We start from the raw sequence: 24,795 nt of genomic DNA, 5'->3' as shown, positions 1-24,795 counted from the left end.
AAAATGAATTCGAAAGGCAGTCTCTGTGGCTCACCATCATTTGCAGTGGAATTGCATTCATCACACAGCACCACTGTGTATTGCTGTTTTCATGCTCATCTCAATTCCTATCCAATCACTCTGATAGCCAGAGGTAGAATTCACACACCAGGCACCTGGCCTCCTTGCTCTAACAGAGCCAATGGTGCATTGTGCCGACATGAATTGGATTCACCCACAGAATCAAATCAAAACATTTGCTCAAACTGGGCAGTTTGATGGATAACTCAACCCCCACATCTTTTTCACATGAAATTCTGTCTAAACTCTGCCTCCACACTCCCATCCTATATTTACAGTTTTCTAAACTAAATGCAGGACTTTATATCTGTTTCTATTAAAGTTCACTTTGCCAATTTGGACATATTGTTTCTGCCTCTTAAGGTGCCTAGAAAACAGTCAATGAAGAATGGCTAAAGGAGGTAGGATTATGTAACTTGGGGAAGAGAAGACTGAGAGGTGTCAATCACTAAAGTCAAGTTTACGAAAGGTTTATGAGGAAGATACCAACAGTTTTCTGTGTCTGTGGATGACCAAATAATAGAAAATGGGCCATAATCAGGACCACAAAAACCTTGATCGTAAAGAAATGACAGAATCATAGGCAATTACAGCTTGAAGGGACATTGGAGATCATATAGTCACAGAATCAGAGAATTGAGAGATACTTGAGAGGTAATTTAGTCCAAATAGAATCTAAATGAGGAAGCTAGCTGGCACAGTGGCTAGAGTGCTAGGCATAAAGTCAGGAAGATTCATCTTCCTGAGTTAAAAGCCTCAGGCCCTAGCTGTGTGACCCTAGGCAAGTCACTTAACCCTGTTTGCCTTAGTTTCCTCATCTGTAAAATGAGCTACAGAAGGAAATGGCAAACCACTCCAGTATCTTTGCCAAGAAAATCCCAAATGGGGTCATGGAGTGTCGGACATGAGTGAAATGACCGAACAACGAAAGAATCTAAATATCTTTCTACAACAACCCTAGCAAGTGGTCATCTAGCCTCTGTTTCTTTTTTCCCCTTAAATATAATTTTTATTTAATATTTATTTTCCCTCAATTACATGTAGAAACGTTTTTAGCATTTGAGAAAAAAATTGAGTTTCAAATTCTTTTCCACCCTCCCTTCTCTCTTCCTTCATTGAGAAGGCAAGCAATTTGATATAGTCAATACATGTGCAAAACATATTTCCATATTAGTCATGTTGTGAAATAAACCGCAGACTAAAAAAAGAGCAAGAAAAAAATAAAGTAAAAACAAGTATGCTTAGATCTGCATTCAGACTCCATCTGGAGGTGGAGAGCATTTTTCATCATAAGTCCTTCAAAATTGTCTCAGGTCATTACATTGCTGAGAAAAGCTAATTACCGTTACTGTGTACAATGTGCTCTGGTTCTGCTCAATTCATTTTGTATCAATTCATGTAAGTCTTTCCAGGTTTTTCTGAGAGCATCCTGCTTGCCATTCCTTATAGCACAATAGTATTCCATCACAATCATATACCACAACTTGTTCACCCATTGCCCCATTGATGGGCATCCCCTCAATTTCTAATTCTTTATTACCACTAAAAGAACTGTTATAAATATTTTTGTACCTATAGGTACTTTCCCTTTTTGTCTGTGATCTCTTTGGGATATAGACCTAGTAATGGTATTGCTGGGTCATATGGTATGCACAGATTTTAGCCCTTTGGGCATAGTTCCAAATTGCTCTCCAGAATGATTGCAACAGTTCACAACTCCAACAGTGCATTTACTGTCTCAATTTTCCCACATCCCATTCAATATTTGTCATTTTCTTTTCTGTCATATTAGCCTATCTGTTAAATGTGAAGTGGTACCTCAGAGTTGTTTTAATTTGCATTTCTCTAATCAATACTGATTTACAGCATTTTTTTTCATATGACCATAGACAGCTTTGATTACATTGTCTGAAAACTGCCTACTCATATCCTTTGACTATTTATCAACTGGGGAATGGCTCTTTTTTTATAAATTTGACTCAATTCTCTACATATTTGGGAAATAAGGCCTTTATCAGAGAAATTTGCTGTAAGATTTTTTTCACAACTATGATTATTAACTGTATTTCCTTCTATCTTATTTTCCTTGTTTAACCTCCTCTCTCTCCTTTCACCTTATCCCTCCTCAAAAGTGTTTTGCTTCTGACTGCTGCCTCTCCCAAACTGTCCTCCCTTCTCTTATCCCCTTCCCCTCTTACTTTGCTGTGGGTTAAGATCGTTTTCTATACCCAAATGAGTGTGTTATCCCCTCTTTGAGCCAATTCTGATGAAAGTAAGATTTAAGTGCTTCCCCTCCCACCTCCACCTCTCCCATCTTTCCCTCCCCTGTAAAAGCTCTTTTGTATTTCTTTTATGTGATATAATTCACCTCATTCTACCTCTCCCTTTCTCCTTTTCCCAGTGCATTCATCTTTCTTGCCCCTTAATTTTATTTTCTTAGATATCATCCCATCATATTCAACCCACACCCATGCCCTCTGTCTATGTATACTTCTTCTAACGGCCCTAATAATGAGAAAATTCTTAGGAGTTACAATAATCATCTTCCCATGTAGGAATGTAAACAGTTAAACCTTATTGAATACTTTATGATTTCTCTTTATATGCTTCCCTTGGGTCTTGTATTTGAAAATCAAATTATTTCTATTCAGCTCTGTACTTTTCATCAGGAATACTTGAAAGTCCTCTATTTTTTTTGAATGTCCATTTTCTCCTGAAGAATTAAATTCAGTTTTGTTGGATACATGATTCTTGGTTGTAATCCTAGCTCAGGGGTGTTCTGTGAAGTTTGAATTCAGTCAAAGGGCCACATTTGAGGACCTAGAGGGCCATATGTGGGCTCAAGGCTGCAGGTTCCCCACCCCTGTAGCTCCTTTGCCCTCCAGAATATCATATTCCAAGTCCTCTGATCCTTTACTGTAGAAACTGTTAAATTTTGTGTTATCCCTGACTGTGGCTCCATGTTGTTTGAATTGTTTCTTTCTGGCTGCTTGCAATATTTTCTCCTTGATCTGGGATCTCTGGAATTTGGCTATAATATTCCTAGGATTTTCCATTTTGGGATCTCTTTCAGGAGGTGATAGGCAGATTCTTTCAATATCAATTTTACCCTCTGGTTCTAGGATATCAGGGCAGTTTTCTTTGATAATTTCTTGAAAGATGATGTCTAGACTCTTTTTATGATCATAGCTTTCAGTTAACCTAATAATTCTTAAGTTATCTCTCCTCGACCTGTTTTCCAGATCAGTTGTTTTTCCAGATATTTTCACATTTTCTTCCATTTTTCAATCTTTTGATTTTGTTTCATTGCTTCTTAGAATTATTAGCTTCCACTTGCCAAATTCTAATTTTTAAAGAATTACTGAGCTTTTCTGCCTCCTTTTCCATTTGGACAATTCTACTTTTTTTTAATTCTGAAAAGTTTTTTAAAAAACATTTTTTTATTTACAGTTTGGAGTTCCAAATTCTATTCTTCCTTCCCTCCCTCCCCTCCTCTCCCCTCTCCTGAGATGGTAAGCAATCAGATATAGGTGATACATGTGCAATTATCTGAAACATTTCCAAGAAGACTTGAATAAAAGAAAAAGAATGAAAGAAAGTGAAAAACAGCATGCTTCAATCTATATACAAACAATATCAGTTCTTTCTCTGGAGGTGGATAGTATGCTTCATTATCTGTCTTTGGGATTGTCTTGGACCATTGTATTGCTGAGAATAGCTAACTCATTCACAATTCTTCATCGTACAAATATTGCTGTTACTGTGTACAATGTTCTCCTGGTTCTATTTGCTTCATTATGCATCAGTTCATGTAAGTCTTTCCAGATTTTTCTGAAATCACCCCGCTCGTCATTTCTTATAGCACAATAATATTCCATTACAATCATATATTGCAACTTGTTTAGCCATTCCCCAATTGATGGGCTTCCCTTTGATTTCCAATTCTTAGCCACCACAAAAAGAGCTGGTATAAATATTTTTTGTACAAATAGGTCCTTTCCCCCCTTTTTTTTGGATGTCTGTGAGATATACACCTAGCAGTAGTAATGTTAGGTCAAAAGGTATGCATAGTTTTATAGCCCTTTGGGCATAGTTCCAAACTGCTCTCCAGAATGGTTAGATTAGTTCACAACTCCACCAACAATGCATTAGTGTCCCAGTTTTCCCATATCCCTTCCACATCTAACATTTTCATTTTTTGGCACTCTGATAGGTGAGAGGTGGGACTTCAGGGTTGTTTTAATTTGCATTTCTCTAATCAATAGTGATTTAGAGTACTTTTTCATATGACTATATATAGCTTTGATTTCTTCAGTTCTCTATGGAATTGAGAACCGAGGCCTTTATCAAAAATACTTGTTGCAAAATTCCCACCACCTCAGTTTTCTACTTTCCTTATAATTTTGGTTACATTGGTTTCATTTGTGTAAAAACTTTAATTTTATATAATCAAAATTAACTATCTTACATTTTGTAATGCTTTCTATATCTTCTTTGGTCCTAAATTCTTCCCTTATCCATAAATCCAAAAGATAAACTATTCCATGCTTTCATAAGTTGCTTATGACAGCACCCTTTAGGTGCAAATCATGTACCCATTTTGACCTTATCTTGGTATACAGTGAGAGACATTGGTCTATACCTAGTTTCTGCCATACTTTTTTCCAGTTTTCCCAGTAGTTTTTGTCAAATAGTGAGTTTTTATTTCAAAAGCTTTATCATATACTAGATTACTATGGTCATTTACTATGATGTAATTTGTATATCTTTCCTCTTGCTATTGACTCTTTTTTCATGATCCTCTTGCATAATTCTCATTTCTTTTCCCAATTTTTCTTCTACCTCTCTAATTTTCTTTTTAAAATCCTTTTTAAGCTCTTCCAGGAATTCTTTTTGGACCTGAGACCAAATTACACTTTTCTTTGAGGCTTCACATGTAGCCATTTGGACACTATTGTCTTCTTCTAAGTTTATGCCTTGATCCTCCCTATCACCATAGTAACTTTCTATAGTCAAGCTCTTTTTTTGGTCTTTTTTTTTTGCTCACTTTTTTCTGCCTTTTTTGTGACTTGGTGTTTTCATGTGAGACTTGGGCTCTGGTCATGCACTCTCCCAAGCTTTTTGTGCTGGGGCTCTGGGTCTTACTGCTGTCTTTTGCTGGGCTTCAGGTCTTAGCTGCTTGCTTTCTCTGGAGGGTAGGCTTCCCTTCTGGCTTATACTAAGGGGTGAGGCTTCCCTGTTGGCTTCACCTGGCTGTGGGGGTTGTTTCAGGGGTGGGGCCTTGCTGCTAGGTTGCTATGGTAACAGTCTTTCTGGTGTCTGTCCCTGTTATGAGGGATCTTGTTGCTGGTCAACCCCAGCTGGGTTGCTATGGAAACTAGATCTCTCTGTTAGCAGACCCTGGAGTAGTAATTTTGTTGTCAATCTGCCTGAGGGGTTGCCCTGTTGCTGGGTTGCAATGGAAACAGGGTCTCTCTGCTGGTAGGCCCCATGGGTGGGGTCTCACTCTTGGCCAAGAGTGAGTTCTCACTGTTGGCCAGCCCTGGGGTGGAGCTTCACTACTGGTCAGCAATGGGGTCAAGGCATGGCTGGTGGCTTGTGCTGGGGGTGATATAGATCTGGCTCCAGTGCACACACTGCTTATTTGTCTAGGGGACTGCTGGTTTGCAGGAGGGTGAGGCCTCACTGGTAGATTGCCCCAGGCTTGGAGCCTTGCTAGAGGCCCCCAGCTGTGAGGCTAACTCCTGCTGCTGCACTTAAGACCTTGCACCCCTCTCACCTTTCTGTGAGACAGACCTTTCCTGAAGTGCTGGTAAGCTGCTTCCCTACTCCTAGATCAATTCTGAGGTGGTTTTCAAGTTGTTTGGAGGGGAATTTGGGAGGGCTTGAGAGCATTCCTTCCTTATTCTAACATCTTGGCATCAGAAGTCCCAATTCTACTTTTCAAGGAGTTCTTTCCTTCAGAGAATTTTTGTACATCTTTTTCCATTTGGTCAATTCTGTTTTAAGGCATTCTCCTCTTCCTTGGATTGTGCCTCTTTTGCCATTTGGCCTGTTTCTTAAGGTGTTATTTTCTTCAGTATCTTTTTTGTGTCTCCTTTACCAAGGTGTTGACTCTTTTTTCATGATTTTTTTTGCGTCACTGTCATCTCTTTTACCGATTTCTCCTCTTCCTCTCTTATTTGATTTTAAAAATCCATTTTGGACTTTTCCAGGAATTCATTTTGGGCCTGAAGCCAATTCACATTTTTCTCTGAGGCTTTGAATGTAGCAGTTTGGGTTTTGTTGTCTTCTTCTGAGTTTGTGTTTTGATCTTCCCTGTCACCATAGTAACTTTCTATGGTAAGGAACTTTTTGTTGTTTGCTCATTTTCTAGCCTATTTCTTGACTTTTAACTTTATATCAAAGTTGGGCTCTGCACCTGGGGTGGAGGGGCCACTGTCCCAAGCTTCAGGATTTTTGGTCAGCTGTTTTCAGAACTAGTTCTAGGTGTCTGTAAGCTTTCAGTTCTTCCAAGATGGTATGATCTAAGGATGTATTCACCACTCTCCTGGCCTGTGCTCTGGTCTTTGAGTGACCTCAAACATTCTTTTCCTTCCTTAGAACTGTGACCAGGGTTCCTTATACCTTGAGGTCCCAAGTTCTGGTATGCTAATAATGCTTCTCCTCACCCTAGGACTGCCACCCAGGACCATGACCCAGATCTGAGTATGGGTAATGCAACAGAATCCTGCGCCTAGTGGCAGCAAAGGGATCCCTGTAATCTTCTTCTGACCACTTGTCAGACTCCCTTACTGTCTGTGGGCTGAGAGCTCCAGAAGCAGCTATTACCACTGCTGATTTAGTCACCCTCAAGGCCTGCTTCTGGTTTCCTGTGGTGTGGCCTATGCTGGCACGGTCTACACTCCACTCTCACTTTGGTGCAATAGACCTTTCCTGCCAACTTTCTAAGCTGTCTTGGGCTGGAAAATTGTTTTGTTATGTCCTTTTGTGGGTTCTTCCACTCTAGAATTTGTTTTGAGGCATTGTTTAAAGTTGTTTGGAAGGGAATTTAGGAGAGCTCAGGCAAGTCCCTGCCTTTTCTCTGCCATCTAGGCTCTACCCCCCAGACTCTCTTTCAATAACTCCCATTGAAGGGGAATCTGCTACAACTTGATATAGTCCATTTTACTTTTGGATAATGGTAGGATTTCTTTCCTCACACTGATAAATTTGCCTCTCTGGGACTATGCAAAAGTAGGCCTAATCTGCCTTTTAGATGACAACCTTTTAGATATTGGAACATAGCTAGCATGTCTGTCCCCCCATGTTATATCTTTTCCAGGCCATGCATCCCTTGTTTCTTTACCTGAACTTTATATAACATAACCTCCAGTTCCTTTACCATCCAGGTCACTTCTCTCTGGATGTATTTCAGTTTATTAATGTTCTTCTGAAAGTGTGGCATCTAAAACTAGATACAAAATTAAAGATATGGTTTGACTAGGGTTGATTATATGATGAGACTATCAATAGCCAAGCACTGTGCTCGGTGCTAGGAATAAAGGCAAAAATGAAACTGTCCCTCCCCTCAAGGAGTTGACTAATAAACATATACATATATAAGTATATGAAAATACATGCAAACTAATACAAAGTAGCTATGGTGGGGTGGGGCATAGATAACAGTAGTAGATAGAGTGCTGGACTTAAAGTCAGGAAGTCTCATCTTCCTGAGTTCGAATCTGGCCTCAGACACTTGTGTGACCCTGGGCAAGTCACTTAACCCTGTTTGCCTCAGTTTCCTCATCTGTCCAATGAGCTGGAGAAGGAAATGGCAAACCCCTCCAGTGTCTTTGCCAAGAAAACCCCAAATGGGTTCACGAAGAATCGGACATGACTGAAATGACGGAACAACGTAGTGGAATAGGGAAGCCCTAGAAGGGCTGATTCCAAGTCCAGTGCTCCATCCACTGCACCACCTCGCTGCTTAGGTGAAGGCCTAGGAACAAAAGATGGGCAGTCATGGGAGGGAAACACCAAGAAATCCACTTTGGCTAGACCAAAGAGTGTGTTAAGAGGAGTAATGTACACTAACAAGGCTGGAAAGGTAGGCTGGAGCAAGGTGGTGAAGCGCTTTGGAAACTGCACCTTTTTTTTTTTAATGGTGGTAGGTTTTTTAGCTGCCATATCTCACTGCTGACTTGTAGCCCACTAGAACTCTGAGACCTTTTTCATAAATCTCCACCCTGGAGGAGCTTACATTTTGCTGGGATTATACAACATATACACCAGGTAAACATAAATATGGGCAGCTAAGTGGCACAGTGGATAGAGTGCTGGGCCTGGAATCAGAACGACCTGAATTCAAATCCAGCCTCAGATGCTTACTAGCTGTGTGACCCTGGGCAAGTCACTTAACCCTGTTTGCCTCAGTTTCCTCATCTGTGAAATGAACTGGAGAAGGAAACAGCAAACCACTCCAGTATCTTTGCCATGAAAACTCCAAATGGGGTCACGAAGAATGGTACGTGACTGAAATGACTGAAATACAACAAAAATATAAATATATACAAAAGAATATAAAGTAATTTCAAGAGGGAGAGATCATTACCGACTGAGGATTTCAGATATATGGGCTGTGTCTTGGAGGAAACTAAGGACTCCAAGAGGTAGGTGTAAGGAGGGAGAGCAGTTTTGGCATAGAGGACAGTTTGTACAAAAGCATGAATGTGGGAAATGAAACGTTCTATGTGGGGAATAGCTAGAAGGACAATTTGAATAGAATGAAGAGGGCCTAAAATGTAGTAAGACTGGAAAGTTATGTAGGAGCCAGACTGTGGTGGCTTAAATGCCAGGTTGAGGATTTATTTTATCTCAAAGACAGTAGGGAATCATTGAAGATTTTTGAGTAGGAGGTTGGCTAGATCTGTGTTTTAGGAACATTAGTCTGATAGCTGTGTTGAGGATGGGTTAAAAAAGGAGAGATTTTTAAGCGGTTAGATAGATTATAATAGGGCGAGACATGATGAGGGTCTGAACCATGGCAGAAGCTATATGAATAAAGTGATAAATTTAAGAAATGTCATAGAAATAAAACTGACAAGACTTGGCAACTGATCAGATATGGAACCGGACATTTGGGTAAGGGAAGAGTCAAATATAACATATGGTTGTGTACCTGGTGAGTGAAAAATAATGGTACTCTCAATAGAAATGAGAAGTTTTGTGGAGGAATGGGTTATAGAATCATAGATTTAAAGCTTGAAGGGACATTGGACGTTATCAAGTCTTTCTCCCTCATTTTATAGATGAGGAAACTGAGAATTAGAAGGATTAAGTGACCTGTCTGTGGTCACTTTGATAGCAAGTATCAGAGGCACAATTTCAACCTAAATCTTCCCAACTTCAGGTTCTACACAATCAATATTCACTATAACATCCTGCTTCTCCATGGGTTTGAAGAGTGGGTTGGGAGATCAGAAGAGTATGCAGAGATGACAGGAGATAGAATAGGGCAGTGAAGATAAACGCCAGTTAGAGAAAGGACCAACCTCTACACGGGAAATTTGAAGGAATTTGTTTTATTTAAAAAACAACAACCCTGCTAAAACGAGGAAGACATGTTTATGAGGAGTGAAGATTTTTGTTGGGATTTCAAAAATATTTTCCTATGATGGTAAGGAATAAGCATTTTCAGGAGTGGCTGTTCATTTCTGTTTTCTAAATCTTTAGTGCTGGACCACAGGAATTACAGCCCTTGTCAAAATCTGGAGTTGCATCAAAGGAGACACGAGTTCATTTAGCATGAAGAAAGCTCCCTCTAGTGGATACTGGGGAGTCGTAAGATCTGGATTTAAAAGCAAGAGATTGATTGTATCATCCTGCTTCTCGCTTTTTTGCACGTGCAGGCTGAGCCCAAGACATAGCACTGCTTCAAGAAGAATGATTAGTGTAGGAATTTGTTCAGTTATCACAGACTGGACTTATTAAATGACCTAACAGAGCGCACGGCTGTTAGATAATTAGAGACAGACCAAATTAATTGTGATTAAGCAGAAAGGCGGACTATGTGGGAAAGGTCCAGAGCAGGAGGCTTTACCCAGAAATCGAGCCTCAGCTGGACATGGCAGTGAGGTGCCCTGGACAGTCAGAGGTCACAATTAGAATATGAACTCTTTGAGAACAGAGGCTGGCTTATTTTCCAATTTGTATCTCTACTACTTAAGCACCTAAAAAGTGCTTAATGAATGCTGGCTTGCTTGATTCATTCATTATGTGGGCTCCAGATTCCTGGAGAACAGGAAATTTTGTATTCTCGAGAGGTTACTCATCTTTCCTGGCCTGACTTCTCTTGTAGAATTTTAGTAGATTTTTTTTTCCCCTCTGAACAGTTGAAATCTGTCCTCCCCAAGTGTATGTCAGACTACATCTGGAGTTTTGCTTCCTGATTACAAACTCAAAGGGAGAACGACCATTTCCATCTCACCAATCAATTTTTCCCTGTTGGCAAGAAGCAGAAGCAGACTAGAATTTTCCCATGTTGCTTCCACCATGAAATTATTCATGATGCAAAGAAAGCTTGTCTGTAGTCACATGGTGGGTCTATGATAAGGCAAGGTTCATCATCACCATTACTATTACTAAGGAGTTGTATTTGGAAAGGTAGTCTGATAGCATCTATATTACAATAGTTCTACTCAGAAATTTCTGTTCTATATAAAATAAATGGAATATAAACACACACACATATATAGCTAGTCAATACATGTTTTACAAATACGATGTGCTTAAAAGACGAAAGATCTAAGTTGAAATCCCACCTCATACTTAGTATCACAGGTGATCTAATTTCTCCGCAGGAAGTGATACACAAATGTCATATGCTCCTATTTATTATACACACAACCATACAGAGAGGCAGCATGGCAAAGCCGATAGAAAGCGATCCTGGGTTCAAGTTTAGCCTCTGACACATATCGGCCTGGACGAGTTACTTTTATCTCTATATATGCTCTTAGCAGTTTTCAGGAGACTATAACTTACAGAGGGAGCGCTGACCTGCATCGGTGGAGGGATGCTCCTCACCGGAAGTTCCCAGTGAAATCAGATGCAGTCTCTATTTCCCTAACTACAGAAGGCCCTATAGCAGAGTTATGCTAGACCACAAGCTTCACGAGGGCAAGGATGTTATTTGTTGCCCACTACGTATTGCTGGGCGCTTAATAAATGTTTCTTGAAGAAAGAGGATAATAGCGTAAAGGAAACCCTAGGTTCGGCCCCTAACCCCCGTGACACTACGCAGTCTTAATACAAAGTTAGGTAGGAACCAAAGTATTGTGCCCGCGCGCTTCTTCGAACGTTGATCTCGGACTGACGCAGCCCCTCCCTCGGAGTCACGGTAACCAGACTACAGAAGCCCCCCCGGAACGTAAAACCCGCTCGCTGACTTTTCCGGTCGGAAAGAGTTCCGGACGGATCTAGTCCCTCACCCGGAAGTTCCGAGGGGATGCAGGGGAGCAAAGACGCCTTTGTTTTATGTCCGGCGTGTGAACGGTTTGGTTAGGCGGAGAGCCGCTTGTTGGAAGAGAAAAGGAAGTCATGTTCGCGCCTGCAGTGAGGCGGGCTCTGAAGAAGAGCAAGACGCTGCGCTACGGTGTGCCCATGATAGTGAGTGCAGGCGGAGGGCGACTAGGACGGGAGACGCAGCATCCTGCGTGGAGAGAGGGGGCGGGGCTTCCGGAGAGGGAGAGGACTGGGGCGGGGCTTCTGCAGAGGAGAGGATGGGGCGGGGCTTCCTGAGAGGGAGAGTACAGGGGTGGGGCTTCCGGGGAGGGAGAGGATAGAGGCTGGGCTTCCGGGGGCTGGAGCTGGGCGGAGATTTTAGAGGGGAGAGGAGGGAGGGATTTCCTTAAGAGGAGATGGCGTTGATGTTTGAGGCTTTCCGAAATGGGAAGAACGCGGGAGATCTTCCTGCGGGGGTGGGGGAAGGGAGCCAGGGAGTGGAGCTGGGGGCAGAGGCTCCTGAAGCCTTCTTTGATGGCCGCCTCCCGAGAGGAAGCTAGTGGTGCGGCGGAGTCAGGAAGACCCTAGCTCCTGTCCCCCCTTAGACGCTTAGTTATCAGATCCTAGATAGATCACTTAACCTCCGTTTGCCTCAGTTTCCTCAACTGTAAAACGGGGATAACGATAGCACCCACCTCCTAGGGTGGTCGTGAGGATCCAAAGAGAATATTTGTAAAGTCAGTGCCTGGCACATAGTAGGTGCTTAACAAATGTTCGTTGAATGAGATTTGTAAAGTGCTAAGCGACAGGGCACCAAGTGCACATAGTAGGCGCCTTTTAAAAATGCTTGTTTTTATCCTTGGGGATGACTAAATTTAGTCAATCAGCATTTATTAATTACCTGTATTGCCAGCTAAGCTCTGGGGATGGAAAGGCAAAAACAGCCCCTTCTTTCCTGCTCTAAATTTAATGGGGAATTAGTTGGAGAAGCAGCCTAGTGCACTGGAAAGATAGATGCGCACATTTGGAGTCAGAAGACCTGAATTGCATCTTGACTTCTCTGAGGCTTAGTTTTCTTATCAGCAAAATGAGGTTAGCAGTACTTGTCCTACGTATCTCAGTTATTGCGAGGAGAATGCCTCAGACTTAATTTTTAGGGGCTACTGCACCCTCTAGAGGCATTGTGGTGGTTGCAATGGAAAGATAGTTGGATTTGGAGCCAAAATACCCAGCTTCAAATCCTGGCTTTGTCACCTGCTCCCTGTGTGACCTTGGTTAAGTCACTTAACCTCGGTGTCTAAACTTTCCCAGTGATTGTAAAATGAAGGGATTGGACTCGACCTTCTTTCCAGCTCTAAATCGAACGTGTCTTAAGTTTTAGGAGTGGGGAAATGAGACTTTGTACATCCATTTAAGCACTCCTCTATTAGAATTGTATCCTGAAGACAAGAGCTTTCACACACCAGTATGAAAGCTGCTGTGGACCATATGATATATATAATTGGTGTGTGGGATAATAATTCCCCCCAAATGAAATAACAATCAAAGGTCTCTCAAGGTAAAGGGAGACTTTATTTGCAAGTCTCGCGGGAGAATCCCAGCCTACTCCAGGGCGGAATGGGGTAGGGAGGCCAGTTATAGAGGGCAGACGGAGTTTATATACCCCTCGAAGAAAATTCTAAGAAATGCCCCTAAAACCCCCTTACAAAACAATTCTAAGAAAAACCCCAAAGTCTGGACCTCTACCCCACTGGTGGGGATAATTGGCCTCACATTCTTGAAACAAGGAAAGATTCTTAATCTAACACCTTAACCCCAAACTAAAAGACAGCAGTTATAGGCATGATGCAGGATGTGGGTGTATGTGGTATATGTGCAAGTTTAAGTGGGGAAGGGAAGGGTTAACTTTAAACTTTATGATATAGCTCAGGCTTTATGGAGGTTAAAATGTTAAGCATCTTTTTCATTAAATGAGAGACTTTCAGCCATTCCACTCATTGGGGCAAGCATTTTCCAGGTGTCGAGGGTTTGGCTTTCCCCATGACTGTGGTACTCCATTCTCTATCTCCTTTTCTGGTATAATAGTTGACATATCAGGATTTTAAGATTTACAAAATAATTTACATTATCTCATATGATCATGAATTTTGCTATTAATGAATCCTGTCTCACCATTCATTGTGTATATGTAGCTCTGATATACTAATAATATGGTCTAAAAAATAGGATGTGATTGAACAAACATCTATTGAGTGCCTGTAACATTTAAGACACCGTATTAGGTGCTGGGGATACAAAGATGGAAATGAAACAGCTCATGCCTTCAAGGAGCTTACATACTACTAGAATAATGCAACATGTATACTGAAGTTAATATAGGATAATTTGAGGAGGGAAAGAAAATCTTCCAGTGGGGAAATCAGTGAAGATTTCATTTTATAAAGTGGCACCAGAGCAGGGCAATAAAGTTGGGGATACTCAGAAAAAGTGAAGAGGGAGTCCATTTCAGGTTTTGGAGAAAACCTGTGCAGAGGCGTGGAGGCAAGATAGTATGTTGAGATGTCCTGCAGGCAATTGGTGAGATTAGGGTTGGGCATATAATTTGACTTACCTGTACAGAGAAGCCATGGAAGCTGGTGGAATCAGAAAGGAAAAGAGCAGGTCTAGGAGTCATCCTCAACTCTTTAGTCAGGCAGTCAACAAGTACCCGCCGTGTGTCAGATACTGCAGTAAGAGCTGGGGAAACAAAAGCACATTATTTTCTAATCTGTATTTTTGATCCATGCTGCCAACATCCTGCATCACTTATTGAGATACTAAAAACTGGGAGCAGGCCCCATATTTTATTCCGGGGGTTCTTAACCGCTTTAGTGTGTTGTGGACCCCTTGACAGTCTGGTGAAATTTAGGGACTCTTCTCAAAATAATGTTTTTAAATACATAAAATAAAACACATGGAATTGTATTGGAAGGAGTTATCAGAATATTAAATTAAAAAAACAAATCCATGGACCCCGGGTTAAGAGCCCGTGTTTTATTCATAACTGTGGCCCTTGTTTCCTACACATAGTAGCTTCATAATGTGATTGTTGAATAACTGTCTGATACTTTGTTGTTCAGTTGTTTGTCAGTCATGTTTAATTCTTTGTGACTCCATTTGGGGTTTCCTTGGCAAACCCCTGGCAAAGACACCGGAGTGGTTTGCCGTCTCCTTCTCCAGCTCATTTTCCAGATGAGGAAACTGAGGCAAACAGCGTTAAGTGATTTGCCCAGGGCCACACAGCTAGTAAGTGTCTGAGGCCAGATTTGAACTCAGGAAGATGAATTTTTCTGACTCCTGGCCTGACACTGTGCACTAAGCCACCTAGCTTCCCAGTGTCTGATACAATGATGATGAAAGAAAAACATCCTGATTTTTGCAGTAAAAGAGTGAATCTGATCTAAGAAAGTAAGATTAAATTACTTTGAATTTCTTGTTAAGCCTAAGAGCCAAGGACAGTTACAATATTTTATGTTTCATAGACTACTCTCATTGGGTAAACTTGTAGGTTAAGGAAAGCTGTTCTTTTGCTAGGCTGTTAATGAACAAATCAGTGCTCCTTCAGGACAGGGAAGGTTCCTTGTTTATCTTTGTTATCTCTCTCAGGACCTGAGAGATGTTAGTATGTTCTTTGCACATACTAAACTCTTAAATGCTTGCTGAAATGATGTAATTAGTGAGTGTCTCTGTTCTTGTGCCTGGAACATATTCTAATTATTCTACCTACTCCTGTGATCCATCAAACCAGTTGTTTCTGTTACCTATATCTCAATAGAGAAATGCTTTTCCTCCACTACCACCCCCTTCTAGATTTTCAAACAGAAGGAAAAAAAAAGGTGGTTGTTAGGGAGCATTTAATGTCATTTTTTTACTCAAAATTGTTTAATGAAGCTGATGGAAATGTGTGACAGATTGGGCCCTTATGTCACATTTGATTTTTCATTTTGCTTTCCAACCCTTAGCCTTTTCTGCATGTCTAATTAATTACATTATCTCTGTTCTATTTATCTTCATATCCACTGCAACAAACAAACAGAAAATGATTGATTCAGCTCAAGACATTGTCAGCTGTTTTTAAGTAAAGGTGCCATGGGTAAAAGAAGTCTGCTTTAGGAAATACTCAGTTGGCACTGTCACAATTCTGTAGTGACCTCAGAAGGGATGGGATTGTGGTAGTTTTCAGGTTTCTCTATATCTCTCTGGGTTCCTTGAAAGTCAGGTATTTTGATCATGCCCTATGTAATCATGCCTATGTCCCAACACTAACCTGTACCTTGGGGATGCTGGGAATGAAAATCAGTAAGGAAAAGTATGATAGCCTTAAAATTTTTTTGTGAACAAATGATGCATTAGAAAGGCAAATGAACATTTTCTGTCAGTATTGCATACAATACAATTTTCCTCTTCCAATTTCTTCAGAAACTTGAAAATATGTATGCTGTGTCTGGAGGACAAAGTCTTGGTTGATGATGTAGTCAGGAGGGTATTTGACATACAAAACTAATGATTGTCGATGAATTTGGGGTTGTTTGATAATAGAAAGGTAAATTCTGATTCATTGAGGCCAGTTTTTTCCTTCTTTTACACAGTGAGAATAACTGTTAAATAAAAACTTCTTCCTACATTTAGAAAAAGAAAAAACCTAGCCTATGAAGTACTGAATTCTCTAAAAATGAATCAATCTCAATGTTGGCTGGGCCTGTAGTTACTGCTCTGTATTCTGGGACCATATGACTTTAAGCGAATATGGAAAAGTTTAATTTGGAATTTGATATAATTTTGGAATTAATGAAATTGGAATTCGAGTTTAAACTGAAGACTTTGTGTGAGCTAAAATAAGTCAATTCCAGAAGAGAGCTGAGAAAATAAAATTTATTCGGGTTGCATTCATTTTTTAATTGATTCTGTTCTATATTACCCCTAACGTTATAAAATTCCTGCGTGGTCTTTCGACTGATTGAGGAGTTGACAGACCCTTTTTATTGGTAGTTCCTAGCCTTACCAAAAAATTGAAAGTGCTTGGACATTTGTGCCTCAGTTTACTTCAATTTTCAAACAGAGCCTAAAGAAAAGCAATGTTGAACCTGCTGCATTAAATTTAAAATAAAAATGAAAATCAATGTCCCTTTCTGATTTGAAAAGCTTTATTAATAGTCAGAGGAAGAAAAGGTAGCTGCGAGGGCAACACTGAGAAAGCAAACCACAGAGAAAAGACATCAAATCAAAATAAAGGTAGCAGAAGTGCCCTGTTTCCCAGCATCTAATTTGCATATGATTGATATGAGTATTTCAGGTTGATAATTGATAAATCCTAATACCAAGAACTTTTTGGTAACTGAGACAAGTGCCTAGTGACTTGACTGGCCGAAATGTTAATTTTGGCTTCTTATATTGAGATAGAGCTGTCATTTCATACAGAAGACCTCAATTCGGAGTAGGAGATTTGGTCAAGAGCAGTGCTCTGAGTGAGTCAGAACAGACCTCAGAGCTAGGACCAAGAAGTGACCTCAGATCTGGGTCACAGGAAGACCTCAGAGCCTGCCCTGCCATTTGCTGCATGGAATAACTGACTGGAGATACAAAGGCTTTGTTCTGCCACCTGGTAGAACTAAGTGGAAAAAGAAGAAGGTTTGCTAACTGCTGCTTGGATCCGAGCTGAACTTAGGGCTCAGAAAATACTTCCATTTGGTTTGGGTACAGGCCTTAGAGCTTGTAATTGTACTGCCACCCTGAGAGGGGGAACCTTCTCAGAGCCCAGTCAAAGGAGTCCATCTGGGAAGGCTCTATAGATCTCAGGTTTAGGATTTCTGTTTTGCTGAAGGAGCTTAACACTGCTCAGCAGGGGAGGCTCAGAAGAGGATCAGCCTGGCCATTAGTGAAATGTTCTGCAGAAGGTCCCTAAGGGAGCCAAAGGGCATCAAGGCCTGAAATCTGGAGTTGTAAGTTGCCCCAGGCACTAAGCATGTGTCAGTCTGTTTTGATCCTGTAAGGCTGGCATTTCTCCCTATGTGCATTCTTGGGAGAATGTGTTTATGGAAGAATATCTTCTTATTATTTTTGCTTTGCCTTCTGTTTAGTTAATGTCTTTGATTAAGAGTTAGTGGGTTCATCTTGGCTATTTGTAAAATGGGAAGCATGCCAGTAAGGACTGTGGAGCTGTTGAGGGTGAGACGAAGTCCAAGAAACTTAAGACTGGAGTTCCCAGACAGGGTGGTTGGGGCAGGGGGTACCCTTCAAGGACCCGAGTACTAGAGGGGTTGGGGCCATCTGGAATGAATTCTCCGACTCAAGCATTCTTCAAGTCAAGGTGGCAAAGATTTATGATGCTTTTCAGCGGGCAGGAGTTCTTAGGGAACCTGCAACCCTACAGGGGTGCAGGTAAAGTTTATATACGTTAAACTTCAGTAAAACATGTGCCAAATATGTTAATGGGGTGATTCAGGGCAGGATTAGGGAGTGGTTAAGGGGTGGTCAGTTCTTAAAGGAATATGCACTTTTTGTATCTACTGTGCAGGTGTTTTACCCAGAGTTCACTGGGAAATAGCCCAAGGCAGGGGGCTACATGGAGGTGTGGTTTCAGACCTGAAGCATCACTAAGTCAACTAACCGGGCTGACTGGGAAATACCCAGGCTGCTTCTGTCAATGTCTTGTTAGATAAGATAAATGTGAGGGAGTGTACATATGTCTAGGTCTAGCATGCATATGATAGGTCAGTGAATAGTAAATATCTCTGTGACCCAGTACACAGCCAGTTCAGCATGTACACAGCTGGTTCAAACTAATAAATTCTATACGTACTACATCAGGAAGAGAGGTAAATATTTTGCTAGGGCATGCTGTCCTGTTTTGTTAGAGAGAAACTGCTAGGGATAGTGTTTTGAGGCTAGGGAGAGATGTGATTTTGGAACTGGATGTGATTTTGAACTGGGGTCCAAGCACAGGCACCCAAGCCTCCCATCAGACCTACAGTTGGGAGTAGTAGGCATGCAATCCCCATCTCCACTCACACCCCGCGCTCCCTGCCTATAAACTGGGTTAGCCGTAAGAGCATGAGAGAGTAAGTTTTAGCAGTATGGCAGACCCTCTGGAAACTCCTAACCTTTTGGCATGAAAATAGGCTGGGTTAAAGAGACAGCCTGGAGACAGAAGAGTAAAGGTTGTCACCAAACCCTGTGCTACATATAAAGCAAAACAAAACAAAAATCCAAGCTGTATCTATTTAATGGAGATTCATGGCTTCATAGGCTGTTCCTTTTTTCTTTTCTTTGAATAGAGAAATGCTCATATTTGTTGATGTTTGTTAAGTTCATGATAATAAGAAAATTTAAAAAAAAGATAAAATGAATAATTTCATTGCACCATGCCTTCCTTTCCCTAATGCTTGCCCTATGGGGAATTTGTGAAGACTAGAGAGATCACAACTCTGGAAGATTATTTCCTTAAAAGGAAAGATGTTCTGTAAATAAAGCCATTAGAACAAGTTTCAAACATTCTGCTATTCATAGAGGAAACATCATGGTACAGAGCTTTTATGAAGAGATGTTACAGTGACTAGATTTCACCAATTAACTGACAGAACACTTGTATTTTGTCTAATCACTCCTGTCCTTTTGGAGGACTACAATTTCAAAGGACTCAGTTCTGTAATTGAAATTACAGGTTTCAATTTGTGACTGCTTCTGTGCTCAAAATCTTCATGTGTCATGAAGTATGAGAACCATGTTAGAAAGGCTTTCAGCAAAGATGGTGATGTAAAAGGTTCTAGCAGCTAGATTAAATCTAGCTGGTCCAGCTTCTGTTAGAAATGCCCTGGCAAAAATATAAAAGGGAGTCAGTTGAAACAATGGTCCAATAAAACAAAAGAGAGACATCAGTAAATTCCCCCATCTAGTGTAAACATTGCAATAGAAGATAGCTGGAAGCCTGAGGGTGTACCTGGTCTGAGAGGAAGGGGTGGGAGGGGGAATAAAGCCTTTGGGATCTTACTCTTGGCTCCTTGGAGCCACGGTAGGGGACAAAGTGAATTCCTGGCTGATTGTTTGTGATTAAGACAGGACTGAGGCTAGTACCCATGTTATGCCAACAGGCCACTAATTAGAAACCAAGAATTCAGGCAGAGAGGGGATAGGTCAAAGATCTAAATCTGGCTTCTTCCAGCCTAAGGTTGAGGAAGAGGGCTGGGCTAGGGGCTAGGACATAGCCATCTCCTTGAGAATTTTGGCAGGGCAGTGATATCCAGATTGCAGAGGGAACAGGCCTAGGAACTAGTCATCCCATCTGATAGTTTGGGAGGAGAAGACCCTGTTCCTGGCACAAAGTCCTAACTTGGGAGTGCAGACTAGAGATATGAGTAAACAGAGGAAAACTAGAATCCTAACACAATGAAGAAATACCATGGGTTAAGAGAAATCTAAGGGGGAAATCCAGAAGAAGAGTACAACTTCAAAATAAGTATAAGAGCTCCAGGAAAAAAGATTTGTCCACAAGGACTATAAATAGATGGAAGAAAGGGAACAGGAGATTAAAAAGATGGAATTAGATCATTTGAGGAAAAAGCTAAAGGAGAATATATTACTTAGAACGGAAGGTGAAAAGAATGATTCAAATAGTGAACTCTTTGAAAAATAGGATAGACCAAACAGAACTCATTGATTCAATAAAACAAGTTCTATCTAAAACAAAGTAAAAAAGGCTGAAATATTAGGAAAACATATGAGCTATCTATTATTGACCACAGCCAACCTAGGAAATAGGATGAGAAGGTAATTTAAGAATCAACAAACTCTGAAAAAGATTATCAAATTTAAAAAACCTGAATAGCACATTTCAATGAATTGTAAAAGAATATTGCCCAGAACTATTAGAACTAAAGGGAAAGGTGAAAATAGAAATAGAAAAAATAGAAAATAGTTACCACATGAATGAAACCAACCTCAATTCTGAAAGTAGGATCAATGAAGAGTATTAAAAAACAAAGAAAATAAAAGACCAATGATCTGGATGTGGGGAATAAGTGAAAAAGAGAATGGCAGATGATCAGAATTTCCACTGGTGATGATCCTGTTCCCGTTCTTTCCCCACCTTAAGATCCTTTGTAAAGAGAGGACAGTGGGCAAAGAGAAAAAAAGAATTTGTTGGAGGGAGTAACAATAGTTTAGTATTTATATAGCACCTTAAGGTTTTCAGAATGCTTTATATATGTTCTCTTATTTGATAACACGAAACAATCATAATTGTGATTGTAAATAGGATGAACTCATATATAAAATAGGAGAGGATAACAAAATAGATTAGATGGCAGAATCCAAGAATATATTACTTATAAGAAATGTGCTTAAACATGAAGATTCACATAGAGCTAAAATGATGGACTAAAGTAAGATTTATTATGCCTCAAGTGAATCCCCCAAAAGTGTGGTAGTCATGATTTCAAACAAGGTTTCAGTAAAAAATAGACATCTTTATTTAGAAAACATCACAATTTTATTTTGTTGTTATTTTATTATACATTTGATTAATTAGTTCCACTTGTAAAAAATACAATGGGAAGGATTAATTAGTTAATTAATTAACATTTTTTTAGACATCATAGTCTCTTTTATTAGTAGCCAATTAAACGGTCATTCTCTAGGGTTAGGATGTTTTATAGAAGAATGAAACTGGCATAACTAACTGATTTGTCCAAGGCCACATTATAGAGAAATGATACCATTGGTAGAGCTTTCAAACACTCAAACCTTCTGAGGATCGAAGAACCTATAAAATGAATTGCAAAAGGAAGGAAATAGCAAAGCCCTCCAGGGTTTGACCATTATGTGGTGAAATACGGTAACTAAAATAGCCATACTCTTTGACCTAGTGACTCCATTGCTAGGCATGTGCCCCAAGGAGGTCAATAACAAAAAAAAAAAACTCCATATCAAACAAATATTTATAGCAACACTTTTAATAGTAGTAAAGGATTGGAAACAAAGTAGATGTCCGTTAAACACATATGGAGACCATGAATCTGAGGGACATCCTGGGACTGTCCTAAAACATAAAAGAGGCTTGTCATTCTTTTATCAGGCAGTCAGATTTTATCTGGCTTCATGCATGCATGTATTCTGTTAGCTTTAAGGGAATAAAATAATGTGAATTTATATATCACCCAGCCTGTTTGCCTCTTTCAACCAAACTTTCAGGTTGACGCAGGCAATGCTCCTTCCCATTGTATTTTTTTTTACAAGTGGAGCCATTTGAAGTTGCTTTGCATATGATTCATCAAGCATTATTTTAATCGTCACTAGTCATAAGTGGAACCAACATTTCTCCCATCCCTTGATGCTTTTTATACTAAGCAATTCTGCAGACAATCTTTGGGATGCAAAGAGTCTTTTTGTTCTTTTGGATGTGATTTTTGGAAAAGGGGGTTTTTCACTTATGAAAAACATTTAATTTTGTCTGGATAAACTCTGGTTTTTTTTTTAAAGATTTGTAATGGATGCTTTTAAAAATGTGTCTTCAATTCTTTCATCTTATGCATCTAAAGCGTTCATATATATATAGCAAAACCTAAGGTCTTTACTTTCATTGATAACAATATTTGTAGATGCCAGTGATAAAATGGATTGCATTTTCTGGATATGGGCTTTTTACTTTGTATTTCCAGTACATAAACCTTGTATTTTGCTCGTTAGAATACACATTCCTCGTTTTTACCTTTCTTTGTGTCCCTAGCACTTAGGACAGTGCCTGGCATGTAGTAAGCATTTAATAAATGTTTTTGAAGGTGCCAACTTAGATTAGTAAAGAGAGTTACCTCTTCTAGGAATTCCTTATATAGATGGAATTACAGGACCACTCCCTCTCACTCTCCTAGTCAGTAAAAAGATTAGGTAAACAGGATATGTTCCTATACAAAAAGACATATTGTTGAATTCCTGATACCCCTTGATTATTTTCTGTTTGGTTTAGTTATAGGAAATTGTTGGACTTTTTGTGTGTTAGTATGGCTTAAGTTTATCTTTCTGGAATGTTTGTTGACTAGATACAAAATACTTCCCTAGTGAGACTCCTGCAGCATCTCTCATACTTCATTTGGTTTAGGACTGGCTCTAGGCAGTGGGCTGTAATGTATGATAGCAATTACATCCTAGAAAACTAACTTAATTGAATTCCAGCTCATTAGCACTTTAACTGGTGAGGCACATGCTAAGGTTATTAACACAACTATCATTAACTACTAAGAAAATACCTTCCTTCTTTATCTTTCATCTCTGCTGAAGTAGCTTAGTTTGGTTGGAGGTATGTGTTTGCAGAAAAACTATGTGATTCCTATTAATTAATCTAACCTTACTGTGGACAGTGCCACTCTTTCCCAGCTATTTGGCCTAACCCCTGTGCCTAGACCTGTGAAGAGAACAGCTGAAGTAAAATTGTTAGAAGCTAACCACCTCTGAGGAAGGAAGGAAGAGAATCATGAGGTCCAGATTAAGGTGGTTTGTTACTCTTGTAATTAGTAAGAATCTCCATCATACGGATCAGAAGCCCCCAGCACAGTTCAGTCTTCTCTGGCTCTCTTTTCCTATGTGCATAATATGCCTTACTGTCTCTCTCTTTTTTGCAGCTTCCTATTCACAATGAATAAATCATTGGAACCAGAAGCTGATAGATCAAAGTTTTATCTAAGCTAGAGGTAAAACTAATTAAGTAGAAAATACAAAGAAACTTTAAAGGACTGAAAAACTTTGGATTTAACATGCCTCCCCTTTCTTTCCTCCTGTCTTCCCCCACGTTCCCCAGGAAGAAGAGGGGCAAGGAGAGATAGGTAGGTCCCCATATTTTATTGTATCTTTCTGAGGGAAAATTCTTCAATAATAAGTACACAGACTTGGACTGTTCCATTGGGCTGATGGAAATAAGGGATACAGCAGTATAGCCCTATCTGCAGTCCAAACCTCAGCCGTTCTGGCTGCTGCCTCTGGTCGCTCTCTTCTTTGTGAATTGCCAGGTTGAACTCAAATGCTAATCATTCTCCTGGGTCCCTGTTCTCAGTTCTTGCAATATTTCTTCTCTAGGTGGGGGTGGGGAAAGCAATACTGGTTCCTTTTGAATTCACTCAGTTCCACTTTAGTCTGACAAATTAAATTGATCTTGACAAGCTAAAGAATTCTATTCTGACCATCAGAGCTTTACTCCATACTTTTCTTCCTGTCTGAAAGAGATACTGTGTTACATTCAAATATATGTATATATACATACATATATGTATGTATATATGTGTGCATACATAAATATAATATACACATACATGTATGTATGTATTACATATGTAATACATCTGTATATAGCCAAAATGTTTTTTTTGTTTTTGGCAGGGCAATTTGGGTTAAGTGACTTGCCCAAGGTCACACAGCTAGTACATGTGTCAGGTGTCTGAGGCCACATTTGAACTCGGGTCCTCCTGATTCCAGGGCCGGTGCTCTACTCACTGCGCCACCTAGCTGCCCCTAGCCAAAATGTTTTATTTTGTTTTGCTGTATTACACTCCATTTTTTACACATTGATGGTTGGTGGCAACCCTGCATGAAGCAATTCTGTTGGTGCAGTTTTTCCAACGGCATGTGCTCACATTATGTCTCTCCGTCACATTTTGGTAATTCTTGCAATATTTCAAAGTTTTTCATTATTGGTGTAACTGTTGTGGTGATCTGCGATCATTGATCTTTGATGTTACCACTATAACTGTTTTGGGGTACCACGAACCTTGCCCATGATAAATGCTGTGTGTGTTCTGACTGCTCCACTGACCAGCTGCTCCTTGTCTCCCATTCCTTGGGCCTCATTATTCTTGGAGACACAACAATATTGGACTTAGGCCAATGAATAACTCTATGATGGCTTCTAAGTTTTCAAGTGAAAGGAAGAGTCAATCGATTTGGCAAATGTCACTGTTGTCTTATTTTAAGAAATTGTCACAGCCACCCCAGCCTTCAGCAACCACCACCCTGATCCGTCAGCGGTCATCGATATGAAGGCAAAACTCTCCATTAGCAAAAAGATCACTGAAGGCTCAGTGGGTGGTTAGCATTTTTTATTAATAAAGTATTTTTTAATTGAGATATGCACATTTCTAAGGATATAATACTATTTCATACTTAATACATTACATTGTAGTATAAACATAATTTTATATGCATTGGGAAACCGAAAAATTCATGACTCACATT

The 24,795-nt window shown here is 40.0% G+C and overlaps 1 protein-coding gene across 2 annotated transcripts in view; it reads left to right on the top strand.

The window, feature by feature from the left end:
- The first annotated feature begins 11,537 nt into the window (after positions 1–11,537).
- Positions 11,538–24,795, top strand: part of LOC118829144 (cytochrome c oxidase assembly protein COX16 homolog, mitochondrial) — a 145,099-nt gene continuing 131,841 nt past the window's right edge. For both annotated transcript variants that reach the window (XM_036736111.1, XM_036736110.1), the window contains exon 1: positions 11,538–11,709. In XM_036736111.1, the coding sequence (XP_036592006.1) occupies positions 11,641–11,709 (69 nt within the window). In that variant the 5' untranslated portion in view covers positions 11,538–11,640. The remainder of the gene's footprint in view (positions 11,710–24,795) is intronic.

The sequence above is a fragment of the Trichosurus vulpecula genome, chromosome 8 (genome assembly GCF_011100635.1).
Source record: "Trichosurus vulpecula isolate mTriVul1 chromosome 8, mTriVul1.pri, whole genome shotgun sequence".
Lineage (NCBI taxonomy): Eukaryota > Metazoa > Chordata > Mammalia > Diprotodontia > Phalangeridae > Trichosurus > Trichosurus vulpecula.
The sequence above is the reverse complement of the archived record's forward strand: the minus strand, read 5'-3'. Positions and strand labels throughout refer to the sequence as shown.